At 44.3% G+C, this 14,689-nt stretch overlaps 1 protein-coding gene across 2 annotated transcripts in view; it reads left to right on the top strand.

Moving 5' to 3' along the window:
• PRKCH (protein kinase C eta) overlaps nt 1–14,689 on the top strand; it is a 239,357-nt gene that overhangs the window by 55,524 nt on the left and 169,144 nt on the right. Inside the window, exon 1 of one of the 2 annotated variants that reach the window (XM_030931748.1) lies at nt 4,279–4,350. The exons of the other annotated variant lie outside the window; for it this stretch is intronic. Within the exon in view, the coding sequence (XP_030787608.1) occupies nt 4,294–4,350 (57 nt within the window). The 5' untranslated portion in view covers nt 4,279–4,293. Of the gene's footprint in view, nt 1–4,278; nt 4,351–14,689 lie in introns of those variants that run through there. 2 annotated transcript variants of the gene reach the window in all.

Below are 14,689 nucleotides of genomic sequence, written 5' to 3'. Positions count from 1 at the left end.
GTTTTAGTCTTACAGTATTCCAGATACTAGAGCCGCCTTTGGGCTTTTCATCATCCCTAATCCTTACTCACCAAGTCCTGCTGAGCTTCTTTTGTGATATTTCTCTCCTGCCTCCTCCACCACACACTTGTACCACTGAGATAGTCTCTTAATTCTGTCCAGTGCTTCCAGCCCAGTCTATACCCCTCTAGTTTGTCCTCCAGCCTGTTGTTTTAGGACTGTTGCTAGCCTAATTATTTGAAATGAAATTTCTGTTCTTAACTTGGCATCCAAACCTTTCGTCCATTGCATTTCTAGCTTTACCTTCTAATTTCTAGCTTTACCTTCTAATTCACTTAAATGAGATACAATTTAATCAAACCACGTATTCCTTGCAGCTTCTGTGCTGTTTTCCACATCTCTCTCTTTCCCCATCTTGGCAGGGTAAATTTTAGAGGTGGAATGAAATTTGCAGGTGGAAGTTATGGGGATATGGATTGGTTTTAGCTTAACATAAGGATGACCTTTCCAACAGAACTGCAAATGATGGGGTGGGTATCATGGAAGAAGTCTACCTGTTATCTCCCAGGTCATCTGCTGTCATCTCCCCTTTAAAGACCTCATCTTCCATATCTGCACATTTGACTTCTCCTCTCTTTTGAAGCTGCTTGTTTCCATGTCCCATGACGTTAAACCTGGGGACTCCTCCCACCTCTCAGATGGTATTTTCTCTGGTTCTTTCTTTCACTCCTTAAGTGAATCTGTTTTTTCTTTTCTTCTTTTCCTGTGCTCTTTCTTGAAAAGTTTTACAGCTCTTAGACTTAGTGTTTACCTTTTGAGAATCATAACCCCAGCCCTATGTTTAACTACATGATTTGTCTTTATTTCCAACTTCTTGCCAGATATTTCTATTTGAGTACTTTTGTGTCCAAATTTAAACTCATTTCCTTCCCTTTAAAACATGTTCTTTCCCTGAGTTCCCTGGCTGATTAGTGGCAACAGAGATTGGCAGATCTTTCTGTAAAGAGCCAGAGAGTAATATTTTTGTCTTCGTGGGCCATAAGGTCTCAGTCACAACTACTCATCTTGTACATAATATGTAACTAAAGGGTTGTGACTGTGTTTCAGTAAAACTGTACTTACAAAAATAGGCAGCAGCTGGCATCAGCCTTTGGGCTGCTGTTTGCTGACCCCAATCTAGGATACCCAGGCCCCAAACTCCATACTCCTTTGGGCTTTCCACTGCTTTTGTTTGCTCTCTTCCCATGATTATTAATTTCCACTGATTTTACCCTTAGCAAACGGTTCATACTTCTAGACCATAGCTGTCTCTCTGTTCATTGATCTGGTAGACAAAATGTTCCTTTTACATGTTAATCTCTATCATTTTACATAATCAAAAACCTCTAGTGGCTCCCCTTGGCCCACAACCTAAGGTTACAGTTCTCTGGGTGTAGCTTTTTCTACGTTTTGCCTCCAGCCTTCTCTCTTACTCCTGTATGGACATTCCTCCAATGACACTGATCAAGTTTGTGTTCTGATATTGGTTCTATCTCTTCTCACAAGGCGCTCCTGACTCAGAATGGTCTCACTTCCCACTAATTGAAACTTGCCTTCAGGCCTCAATTCAGGGTCCCACTTCCCAGGTAAAGCTTTGCCCTAGCCCAGTGATTGCTCCTCCTCTTAATCTGTATAGGGCTTGTTTTTTTGTTTTTTTGTTTTTTTGTTTTTTTTTGAGACAGCATCTCTCTCTCTCACTTAGGCTGGAATGAAGTGGTGTGATCACTGCAGCCTCCAACTCCAGGGCTCAGGTGATCCTCCTGCTTCAGCCTCCTAAGTAGCTGGGATTACAAGCATGTACCACCACATCCGGCGAATTTTTAAATTTTTTTGTAGAGATGGAATCTTATTATGTTGCTTAGGCTGTTCTGGAGCTCTGGCCTCAAGTGATCTTCCTATCTTGGCCTCCCAAAATACTGAGATTACAGATGTGAGCCACCACACCCAGCACTGAATAGTGCTTTTGATGTTGCCACTTACCTGTTCAATTGAGACCACAGTGGGTTGTAATTTGTGGTGCTCCTCCCTCTCCATCTGAATTTTTTTTTTTTTTTTTTTTTTTTTTTTGAGGCAGAGTCTTGCTCTGTTGCCCAGGCTGGAGTGCAGTGGCACAATCTCGGCTCACTGCAAGCTCCGCCTCCCAGGTTCACGCCATTCTCCTGCCTCAGCCTCCCAAGTAACTGGGACTACAGGCGCCCGCCACCACACCTGGCTAATTTTTTGTATTTTTAGAAGAGACAGGGTTTCACCATGTTAGCCAGGATGGTCTCGATCTCCTGACCTTGTGATCCGCCTGCCTCGGCCTCCCAAAGTGCTGGGATTACAGGCGTGAGCCACTGCGCCCGGCCCGCACATCTGAATTTTCAGAAGCTGTTAAGGAAAGCCCAGTAGATGCTCAGATGTCATAGGTAAAGGTCATATATTGAACTCTTTGTCTTTCCTCCAGTTCTGCTTCCCCCTTGGAGTCCTTGTCTCAGTTAATGGCACCAAGGATCATCATTGCCTCGTGATTCTGACTCCTCTTTCACCTCCATCCTACCTGCATCAGTTACAAAAAGTCCAGCTGCTGCTCCTTCCTATGTCTTTCTCCTATTTGCCCCGTCCTCTCTATCGCTTCTGCTGCTGACTTAGCTCAAGTCACCACTGTCTTTCACTCAGATCATTGGAATAGCCTTTGAACATGAATTCCCACCACCAGTTTCTCTCCCCTTGTAATCCCAACAGTCATGTATCGGGATCTGACATGTAGATATGACCTTGTAACTTTGCTTATTGAAACCTCTCAGTGGCTCCCCATTGCCCTGGGATAAGGACCAGCCTGCCAGCATGTCGTGAGTCCATTATTGATTGGATACACTTTCCTCTGCAGCCCTATTTCTGACTTGTCTCATTTACATAGCTTACATTTGAGCATCTGTAACCCCTATTACAGATGTGCATTTGCACATTCCCCCTCTCTGTGTAGATGCCTCCCCTCCCCAGGTCCACCAGGAAAACCATCACCTGAATTTCTAGGCATTGTACAAACATTCCCTCTTTTGTGGAACTTTCATCTCCTTCCCTCCAGAAGACCAAGAGGAGTAAAGGTGTTATAATAGAGTAACTGTTGGGATAGACACATAGACTCGATCTATTTTCTAATGCCCCCTCAGATTCAGAGTCTTCCAAAGTTGGCCTGGAGACTGAGCAATGAATAATTAAGCAAACAAGTCTCTGAAACATCTTGAAATGCTTGTGTATGCTAAATATGTAGTTTTGAGTTCTTGTTTTGGTTTTGCTGGAGCTTTTGCCTTCTTCCTCCATTACAATGGATGATGAGAATCAACAATGTAGAATTCTTCTGGGTTAGTTTATGTCTTGTTTTTCACCTGGTATCTTCAGTTTGTTAAGACATTTTTCCTTTATTGTGAAGGTTCCCCTGCAAAGAAGGAGGCTTATTTGTGGGGCCGATGACCACTGTCTCTAGGCAACCCAGAGAGGTGTGAAAGAAAAAAGGGGGCTGTGAGGCTGCAGGGAGTATATTCCCCATCTCCAGCCAGGGTCACACCTGTCACTTCTGTTTAGTACCTCTTCCTAGTAATGACAGTGTATGCTCCCTTTCTGGAAGGGTCTACTTAGCAGAAACGAGGAGGGGCGAGCTCATGTGGAAAGTGCCTTTTTGAAGTGTTCTTTTATGTGGGGGACACACGGTATGGAGGGGATGCACAGTTACTCTTCTGTGGTTCCCCTTTGTTACTCCAGGGTCTCCTTTGCCGATGAGGTCCCTAGGGACGCCTTATCGGAGAAGAAGAAAAGTACCTTCTTGGTTCTTTTTTGTTTTGTTTGTTTTATGATGGGATTTCACTTTGTCACCTGGGCTGGAGTGCAGTGGTGCAATCGTGGTTCATTGTAGCCTCGACCTCCCAGCCTCAAGTGATCCTCCCATCTCAGCCTCCCAAGTAGCTGGGACTATAGGTGCATGCCACCACACCTGGCTCTTTTTTATTTTTTGTAGAGATGAAATCTCCCTGTGTTACCCAGACTGATCTTGAACTCCTGGACTCAAGTGATCCTCCTGCTTTGGCCTCCCAAAGTGTTGGGATTTCAGGTCTGAGCCACTGCAACCAACCCCTTCTTAGTTCTGGAGAGCACAGTCTTGCCTGTGGTCCTATACCAAGAGTCGTCTCCTGATTTCCAGAGAGGACATTTGACTTCTTCAGGAGAACTCACCCCACTCCTTTTGGTCTATTAGGAGCACCAGAAGCTTTGGACCTGATGGGCTGGGCTTGGTCTCTTCAGAGCCTCTGTCCTCATTCACAGAGGAGGTATCAGGTAGGCCTTCCAGCACAGAATTACATTACCTGGGAATTTAAGTGGGAGGAATTGCAGTGGAGTATTTTGAAGAGCCTAAGGCATCCTTCATTTAATTTACATTTTCGATTCTTCAGATATTGGAATCAAAGATTGAGACACACACATAACACCATAGCACACAGTAGACCGTTTCTACCTTTAGCCATCTCCTTGTTAGAAAAAAAAATAGTTTTGTCCTCAGAGGTATCCAACTTGACTATTTGTGATTTTTGCTATGGGCAGAAAAACTTTGAAAAATTAATTTTAATGTAAAAGAGTTTTACTTTTGCCAGAAGATAACACCTTCCTATGCCAGAACCTGGGGGTAATGGGATCTGAGTTGAAGTAATTCTAAGTTTAAATTTGTAGCAACCGTGTGAGTATGTTTAGCTGGGAGGGGGAAGAATTATTGTGAGCCTTAAGGATATATTTTAGAGAGTTTCTTTAGTAGTCTTCAGATGTCTACTTGCTCTGTAAAGTTCAGAAACTGTTTAGGACTTGGAACTTTAGAATATTAGATAGAAAAGGATTGATAGGCTTAGTCTACTCTGTTTTTGAGAAGCTGAAGCCCGGTGACCTCCCCTAGTGGCAGGTGGGCAATGTCGGAGTTGTGATCACGGCCTGGGCCTCTTTTCCAACCTGCTCTCTGACCTCGCATAGGATCCAGATTGAACAGGTAAAGGGTGGACCAAAGCTTTAATCAGTAAGGTAATGACAGTGTTTTCTTTCATTTGAAACCAGTCAGATTTGACAAGCCCTACTTTTCTGTTCAGTTTTTGCCATCATTGTTTACTGGAAGTTTTTAATCTGTGATTTCTCTTAGTATGCTTTGACACATAACACCTAGTCTGATTGTTACAGAGATAAAAGTAGAAAATTAGCAGGGATGTAGTATTTGCCTCATGCAACTTCTTTTCCTTTAAACCCCTTCCCACGTCGGGGGGACACATTGTGTGTCTACAGCATGTGACGCTGACTAGGACTCTCCGGGCAGCTGACTAATGGCACCTAAACTGCCTGCTGCATTTTCCCTGCCCCGGCACAGACTTGCTTAGCAGCTCCTGCCTCGGGCCCTCATTGAGAACCATCCAGCGGCACATCAGGCTGGTGCCACTCCCAGTGGCCTTGGCAGTGAGGCGGTGAGGCGGGAGCACCCTCAGGTGCTGATAGCACACGTCTTGCCCAGGTTCCCAGGGGAATGAGTGATGTGATGACCTCATGTGCCAGAAGCCAGGGCAGGCATGCTTCAGGCTGAGAGAAAGCAACAGACGGACCTCAGGCAGATGCAGTCAGAGCAGCCTCAGGGGAGACTGGTGCGGCACCAGTGTGGCATCTTCTCAGTGTCTGAATGTTGGTGTTCACTGTTTGTGTGACCTCACCCAATTCAGTAACCTTCTTGAGCCTCCATTTTTCCATCTGTGCAATGGTGGTTATAATACTTAACACTGCAAGTGGTGAAGGTGAGAGATAATATATGTCAAGCACTTAGCAGTTGACCAAGCTAAAGACATAGCTGTTGTTTTTATTATTAGAAACACAGCCTAAGCCAGGCACAGTGGCTCACACCAGTAATTTTAGCACTTTGGGAGGCCAAGGCAGGTGGATCACTTGAGCTCAGGAGTTCGAGACCAGCCTGGGCAACATAATGAGACCCATCTCTATAAAAAATACAAAAATTAGCTGGGCGTGGTAGTATGCACCCATAATTCCAGCTACACTGGAGACTGAGTTGGGAGGTTGACTTGAGCCCAGGAGACGGAGGTTTCAGGGAGTTGTGATTGTGCCACTGCACTCCAGCCTGGGTGACAGAGCCAGGCTCTGTCTCAAAACACAAACAAACAAACAAAAACAAGAAAAACCAATACAGCCTTATTTTTCCTGTTAGGTTATTGGTACAATCCTGTTAGAATTTTTTTCTTTAGGAATTTGAATGCTCATTTTTAAGCTTGATAATTTCAGGTGGAAGAGAATCATGAAATGCTTTATCATGTTTTTAGGTTCATTATTTATCCCTAGAGTAAGACTTAGGAAAGCCATAGAAAAGAGCCATCCAGCCAAGAATTGAATTTTGTCAACTTCTTTATTACAGAGGTTTGCTCAAAGCCCATAGAGTCTAGATGAACCTTCTACCTTTGCCCCGAAAATTGTTTTTTTTCTTTTAATATGCTAGATCCCTCTGCTTATTCCAGGCTGAAATGAATGTTATGTAGCTAGAAGTTTCCTGTCTGTGATCAATTCTAATGGCTTTTGTGAAGGGAAATGGTTGTAAATTATTACCAGTTAATTAAATGAATGTTTCTCTTGAGTCCTTTGTGCAGGCTTTTATCCAAGCCTGTTTAGAATCATGGAACATTAGAGCTAGAATATTTTTAGACAACTCTTGTTTCATGGACAAGGAAACTTAGCCAGTGATATAAGTACTTGCCCAACTCCCGCAAAGTGATGCCAAGGAAAAGCAAACTTTGGCTGAGGGTGTAGGAGTGGCTATGCTGGGGATCTGCGGTGGGTACATCAAGCTAACAGAGTATAATTTCTAAGCAGTGAGCCCTTGTCATCCATATGTCACCAGTATTCCTTGGAGCCATCTTGGAGTGCTTTTGTTTTATACAAAGTGCTATCATGTAAGACTATTCTGTAGTAAATATTACCATTCCTATTTTTATAGGTGAGGAAATTGAGGTGGTCAGATGACCTTATTTAGTTCTTAGGTCAACTCAACAGATATGTATTGAGTGTTTACTTGGTTCAAGGAACTCTGCTAGGCTCCTTGGGAACATAGTATCAGATCCTGCTGCAATGGAGGTTACAGACTCATTGCAAGTGATGAGATACATGTATGAAAATGTAAGTAATTGTTCAAGGTATTGATAAGTGTTAAGATAATAATAGTTGAGATGTGAATTTTGAGACTGGAGGGATCAATGTGAATATCAAATCCTGGCACCAGTTTCTTCCTTCTGCTCCTGAAGCTGTGTCATCTTTTGTGCTCAGTTACCCATCCAACCTGCAGCCCTGGGAGCTCCTCTGGGGAGTCTTGAGTACCTGGCAATTGTCCCAACCCTGGGAGTCATTCAGTAAAGGTTCAAATGAATGAATGGATAGATGCAGTGAAGAGAGACAGGCTTTCCAGGCAGAGAACATGGCATGAGCAAATGCGTGGCTGAGTGATAGAGCCAGGAGGCGGGCCTGACTAGGAGAGCAGGTTTTAAAGAGGGATTTTTTTCTTCTTTTTATATTTTAACTTTCTAAAGTGACAATGGAAGGAAGGGAATTTTGAAAACAAAGTTTGGATAGATTAGTGGGAAGGCAGCGAAAGGGGAGCCCAAGTGGTCCTGAAAGTCACGTGGAGCAGGGTGTTTTATTCTGAAGACTCTGGGAAGCCAGCGGAGGCTTTGGAGGGGGAAGTTGATGAGAACAGCACTTTAGAAAAGGCTGTTTGTTTCTGGTGGGGTGTCCCATGACTGCAGGAGAAAGAATGAGGGGAGGAGGCCTGCAGTGACAGGGATCCTAGAGTGATGGAGGGAACAAAAGGAAAAACAGATGGTCACGGTGCCTCGAATTGGAGTGGCTCCGGGATTTTAAGCCTGGGAATGCAGAACAACAGTGGTTCTAGTGATTCAGTGATAACCACTGGAAGCTTTAGGAGAAAACATGGGATTGGAGCCCTTTAAAGCGGGAATTGGCCCCTTAGAGAGAATCTAGGTCAGGCTTCCCAGATGTTGGTCCGTGGTCTGGCTATATCACAGTCACCCACAGAACTTTTAAAAACAGCAGATGCCTAGACCCCATTCCCTTGCCCCAGAAAATTTAAAATCAGTAGATCACCTGTGGGGCCTGGGAATCTTATATTTAATCCCTCTCTGTGGTTCTTTGGCAAAAGAGGTTGAATGGCCTTCCTGATGTCACAAACTGGTCAGGACAGAGCACCAGGATCCAGGTCTTCTCTGTCTTTGCTATTATTACGCAGCCACAATGTGGGAGATAGGGGATAAGTTCAGACAGGGAGGTGTAGTATTTGAGGCAGCGCTGATTCATGTGAGTTCAACACTGATGGCTTTTTGAGGAAGGGGTTACTTGGCATGAGAACTCAAGGGTTAGATGGCTCTGAGGGTGCATGTTGGGAATCATTCAGCCAAGAAATGCTTTCCCGAGTGGCTGCTGCGAACCAGGCACAGGATAGAGCTTCAGGGACTCTAAAGTGTAGAACAGAGTAGTAGAAACAACATAGAGAACCCTAAAGGCTGAAACTGTGTTTATGTTTTGTTCTCTGAGCTGTTTTGAGTAAATTTAGGTATAAGTTACAACGTATGGGTTGAAATTCATTATTTTGGGTATGGATGTCCAATTGTTCTAGCACCATTTGTTGACACTGAGTTTTTATACTTTTGTTCATTTGTCTATTTGTGTATAAAAATCACGTTTTTTTAACAGACCACTGTTATCTGGGTTTCAACAAGGGCCCAGGAGTTGTTCTTTTTACCAAGAGAAGTGGTCTTTAGGGGAGGGGGTCAGTGTATTTATTGCTCCTTGAATGACTGTTAGAGTAAGAATGCTAAGTGTGTTCATTTCAATGTGGGGCTGCCCTAGACTCTGACCTCAGCTCTGTCCTATTAGACACTCTGTCATTGCATTAGCCAATGACATAGGTAGCCTGGGGCCCTGATTTGGGGAGCCATAAAACTGAGAAGGGAAGTGAATGAACTGACTGGATTTGCCATCCAGTGAACCCTGTGACCTGGAACAAGCCAAAATATTGCAGAAAAAAAAATGAAGCACTTAGGTTTTTGTGAAGGTTTTGAGCCTAACCACTGCACAAGCACAGGATGTGGGAAGCAAAGCCTTATAGCACCTAGAAAAGATGCACAGGTTTTAGTTCATTGTAAGCTCAGCCTGGGCCACTGGGGCTTCTCAGAGCGCCCGTGTATTCTCGCTGCATCGGTAAAGGGCACTGTCGCTGTGAAGATCAACGTTAGTGATAATCTTGCTCTCGCTCATGAAGGTCAGGTCACACACTCAGGCTGATTTCACCCTTTAATGGGGATGTGGAGAAATTGGGGCATGTCAGGAGGAAACTGACCAGAATGGTGAAGGAGGAGAAAATCATGTCCTACATGAAGTTGCTGAGAGTTTGAGGTACCCAGATCTATTTTGTTTACTCATTTGTTCCACAAACCATTTTCTGTCCCCTTATATGCAAGGTAGGGTCTCCTTGGGGATAGGGCATAATGACTACAACATGATGTGGGTTCCAGCAGTAGTCTTCATAACAGGTGTGGAGTTGCCCACCTGTCTGAAAGAGGTCTAGGAAGGTCCCCCTATACAGGTGGGTCTTGAATTGATGGACAAATTGGAGTCTGACAAGTATGAAAAGGAAGAAAGGAGTTTCCAGCCAGAAAGATCACATATCCCCAAATCACTAGGCAATAAGCTACAGATGAGTAATGTGTAATTTTCATAATTTTGACTATATTCCCCAGTGTGCTGCTTGGCCCATAATGCGTTTGGTTGCTCTCTCAAAATAAATAACATACCTCCCTGGAGAGTGTACAAGAATTAAGAGATGAGGATGCTGGGGTATGCAGCTGTAGTGGTGGGAAGAACTTAGGCTGAAAGGTAGGAAGGGGTATAGTGTCTAGGGCTATGTGCTATGCTAAAGAATTTGGACCTCATCATGGACAGGAGAGGAAACACTGACGGTTTCTAAGTTAGGAAGCCACATGGTCAGATTTTAATTTTTGAAACATATCACTGGCAGCAGCTGGAGGACAGTAGTCTGGAGATAGAAGGCAACTGGAAGCCCGTTCAGGGAGGCCAGGTGAACCACGGCAGTAGGAGTGGAGTGGGGGTGGATCCAGGAGAGACTTTGAGAGTGGACATGTTGGGATCTGAGAGCGATTGCATGTACCTGCTGAGGAGCTGGGCTTCTGGTGTGGTAAATACAGGTAAATACAGGGCTCAGGAGTGAGAGGAGGGCCAGGAAAGGGTGGTGTCCTGGAAGTAAGGAACGAGAGATTCATGAAGAGGAAGACAGAGAGATCAACTGAGATGAAGACAGACATATCTTTGTATCTGACAGTAGGACGTCATAAAAGTTGCTAGAGCTGTTTCAGTGCTGATGGGAGGCAGGGAGGCAGACTGCAGGAGATAGCATGAATGTTAGAAGGCATAGAGGGATGTGATAATTGTTGTCAAATATTTGACCTATTCTCTTTGGCTGACAATTCGGATATGTTTTTTGAGTGCAAGTGATAGAAACCCCAACTCAAACTGGCTAAGACAAAAGGAATTTGTAGGCTCAAATAACAAAAAAATCCCAAAGAATCAAGCAAGGCTTGATCTAAGGATTTAAATGATGTTATGAAGAGCGGTTCTCTTTCTGTCCCTCAGCTCTCCCCTTTTTGTTGGCTTCATTCTGTAGCTCAGTGGGGGGACAACACAGGTGCCAGATACTCCCAAGTTTGTGTCCTTTCAGACTGAAGTTTAGCAGAAGCGAGATCTTGTCCCTTCTTTGTAGATCCACGATTCCTAGTTGGACCTACTTGGATTTTTGTGCCCAAACCTGAACCAGTAGATGCTGATACCAGGTAGGGAGTTGTAATTACACTGATAGCCAGAGAGAAGGAATGTGCCTGCCCCAGGCCAGCTGTGCAGAGTTCAGTCAGTGTTCTGATCTGCTAGGCCTGGTCACATGTCCACTCTGGAGCTAGGGGCAGAATCCCAGATGAGCCATTTGGACTACATGTGAGGGAGGGGTAGTTCTCAAATAAAGCTCAAGTGTTATTCCCAGAAACTGGGATGGATGTACTAGCTAGAGACAGTGTCCACTGGAGCTGTAGAGGGCGAAACTAAGGTAAATCAGTGGAAATTATTGGTCTTGCTGCATTTGTATTCATAGAGAAAGATCTGTCTATGATGTACAGGAATGGAATAGGCCAGCTGTTAAGGTAATGAGCTGGTTGTCACTGGGAGGTATCTAAGCACCCGCCATGAATAAATGATAACAGCCCATCAGCAGTGTATAGAAGGAACGAATAACCTCTAAAGCCACATTTTGCAAACTGTTTCTCTGTGACACAGTAAGGAATACATCTTTACATTAAAACCCAGTGTACCCTTTTATATGTATACACAAAACTACACACGAAAGTTGCATGAAGCAGTACTTTTCCTTACTACCTGTAGCATGTTCATATTTTCTGTTCTGTTTTTATTCTACTTTAAAAATCCCTGTTGTGGGCTAGGTGTGGTGGCTCACACCTGTAATCCCAGCACTTTGGGAGGCTGAGATGGACAGATCACTTGAGGTCAGAAGTTTGAGACCAGCCTGGCCAACACAACGAAACCACATCTGTACTAAAATTACAAAAATTAGCCAGGTGTGGTGGCATGTGCCTGTAGTTCCAGCTACATGGGAGGCTGAGACAGGAGAATCACTTGAACCCGGGAGGCAGAGGTCGCAGTGAGCTGAGATGGTGCCACTGCACACCAGCCTGGGCGACAGAGCGAGACTTTGTCTCCAAAAAAAAAAGAATTCCCTATTGTGTGCAACCCACTAAGTTGCTTTCATGTGTCTCTAAAAAGTTTCAACCTGCAGTTTGTAAAGCCTTGTTCTGAGGTCCAGTGTTTTACCACATCTGCCCTAGGTGGACAACACTTAAAGACCGTGTTTAAATCTGGCTTTTCCACCACAATGGGTGGCTTGGGTCAAAAATGCGGAAGGAAACCTGTTCTACATGTGAGAACTCCTGCTTCTAACTGGTGGAATCTTCTGCTGTCTGTCAGAGTAGCTCCTGACCCATCTTGAGATGGAAAGGCCTTTGTGGGCCCTCAGGGAAGAGTTGAAGGGAGTTTACGGGCTGGCTGTGGGCTGCAGGATAGCAGAGGCGGCCAGTCAGCAACTGTGCCTGTGCCAGCAGTAGTTTATGTTGTGAGGTCAAATGTATGTGTATGTATGTATTCTCTGGCAGGCCTTTATATTGAAGATGAGGGAGTGGCTTTTAAAAATAACGTATTTTTGACTTGAAACAAGTCAAGGCAGAGAGTGGAGACAATTAGAGGCTGATATCCTGTTTAGTCATCTCTCTTGAGAGCTCTATTTTCAGAGCTGTTCTATAAAGGTTCACAAGTGGTATTAAGATAGTTAAGAGGATATTGTTAGTAGTTATGATGCAAGTAGCTGATTTGAACAGGGAGGTGATTTATAGTGTGGTAACCACATTGGTAACAGGTTTTATGTAGCGAAAGGGAGGGTTGTAAGAATAGGTTGTTATGCAGGTTAAGCTTTCTGAGTCTGAACAAAGCAGGCATCTTTTATTTTGAAAAAGTATATAATCAGGGTGTGGTGGTGACCTAGCGCAAGTCTAGTGCATTTTGGGGGGCTTTGTCATGGGTAGATACAATTTTAAAAAAAATTAAGTCGTACTGTTAAGAATCTTTGAGATCGGCTGGGCATGGTGGCTCTCGCCTGTAATCCCAGCACTCTGGGAGGCCGAGGTGGGTGGGTTGCCTGGTCTCAGGAGTTCGAGACCAGCCTGAGCAACATGCCTCTCTAAACCAGGCATGATGGCATGTGCCTGTGGTCCCAGCTACTTGAGAGGCTGAGGCAAGAAGATCAATTGAGCTGGGAGGTCAAGGGTACAATGAGTCATGATTGCAGTCCAGCCTGGGTGACAGACCAGAGGGAGACTCTGTCTTAAAAACAAAAAAACAAAAAACAAAACAAAAAAATCTTTGAGATCATATGTGGAGGCTATGTTAGAAATGCTAGGCCAACACCAACTGCAGTGGCTCACACCTGTAATCCCAGTGCTTTGGGAGACTGAGGTGGGAGGATTGCTTGAGCCTAAGAGTTTAGACTGGGCAGCATAGTGAGACCTTGTCTCTACATACATACATGCATACATACATACATACATACATACATACGTACCTAGATAAGCAAGCAAGCTGGGCATGGTGGCATATGTCTATAGTCCTAGCTACCTGGGAGGCTGAGGCAGAAGATTGCTTGAGGCCAGGAGTTTAAGGCTGCAGTGAGCTATGATTGTGCCACTGCACTCCAGCCTGGGAGACAGTGAGACCCTGGCTCAAAAAAAAAAGAAAAGAGAAGAAATGCTAAATAATGATGCCATGGACTTTTCAGATTGGAAGAGTGAGGCTCAGTGTGGTAAAGGACATTGCTCAGGGTCCAGAACCAGCTGTGACAGAATCAGACTAGAGTTCTTGGCCTGGTCTAGTAGGGGGCACTTTCCACTGTACCAGGTGACTTATTTGCAGCTTATTTAAATTTAATATTCAACCAAAAATGATCATTTGTATCTCTACTCAAGCTTCTCTATAAGTCAGGCTTCTCTTCAGATGGAAGGTCAAAGGCAGAAATGGAACCACAGCCAAAAAAGAGAAAAATAAAATAAAAATGGAGCCATGGGCAGAATCTGGAAAGATTTATTTAAGGACAATTGTAAATTCATGTATTTGAGTCCACAAGAGCCTCACAATGCAAGGCCTAGAGGTGTTCATGGATAGCGAAGTTAGCATCTGGTAGGAAGAGGGGAATCCATCCACCTCAGCTAGTGGTGATCAGAACAGAGCCAGAGGGTGCTGTTCATCCTGGGCACCATGCTGCATGGGGTCTTCAGGAAACTGGACTATATGCAGAGGACGAGACCACATGAAAAGACTTCAAGCTGCATTGCTTGCAGAATGCATGTCTTGATATTTCAGCTGATAGGTAACTTCAAGGTATGTTGATACTCCCGTGACTGGTCAAGAGTAGCAGCCCGACACAGTGTCTCATGCCTGTAATCCCAGCACTTTGGGAGGCTGAGGCAGAAGGATCATTTGAAGTCAGGAGTTCGAGACCAGCCTGGCTAACATGGTGAAACCCCATCTCTGCTAAAAAATACAAAAACTGATGAGGTGTGGTGGCATACACCTGTAATCCCAGCTACTCAGGAGGCTGAGGCAGGAGAATTTCTTGAACCCAGGAGGCGGAGGCTGCAGTGAGCTGAGATCATGCCGCTGCACTCCAGCCTGGGCAACAAAGTGAAACTACCTCTCTCAAAAAAAAAAAAAAAAAAAAAAGTAGTGAGTGCAAGGCTCCTACACTTCCTTCCCCAGTGCTTCCTTAAGATTGACTAGACTTTGGTGGAAAATTGTAGCAGAGACTCTTTATACATTTTATTCCATAAAACTAAAGATTTGCAGTTGACCAAGCCACATGTGTTCATTACCTTGTATGTTACCATTATTTCTCTATTTCATATTCTTCATGTGGTTTAGTAAAATGCTGCTCTTATAAGCCATATGCATAAGATAT

This window comes from Rhinopithecus roxellana, chromosome 5 (genome assembly GCF_007565055.1).
Source record: "Rhinopithecus roxellana isolate Shanxi Qingling chromosome 5, ASM756505v1, whole genome shotgun sequence".
Lineage (NCBI taxonomy): Eukaryota > Metazoa > Chordata > Mammalia > Primates > Cercopithecidae > Rhinopithecus > Rhinopithecus roxellana.
Note: the sequence above shows the minus strand (reverse complement) of the source record. Positions and strands in the feature narration are given on the sequence as shown.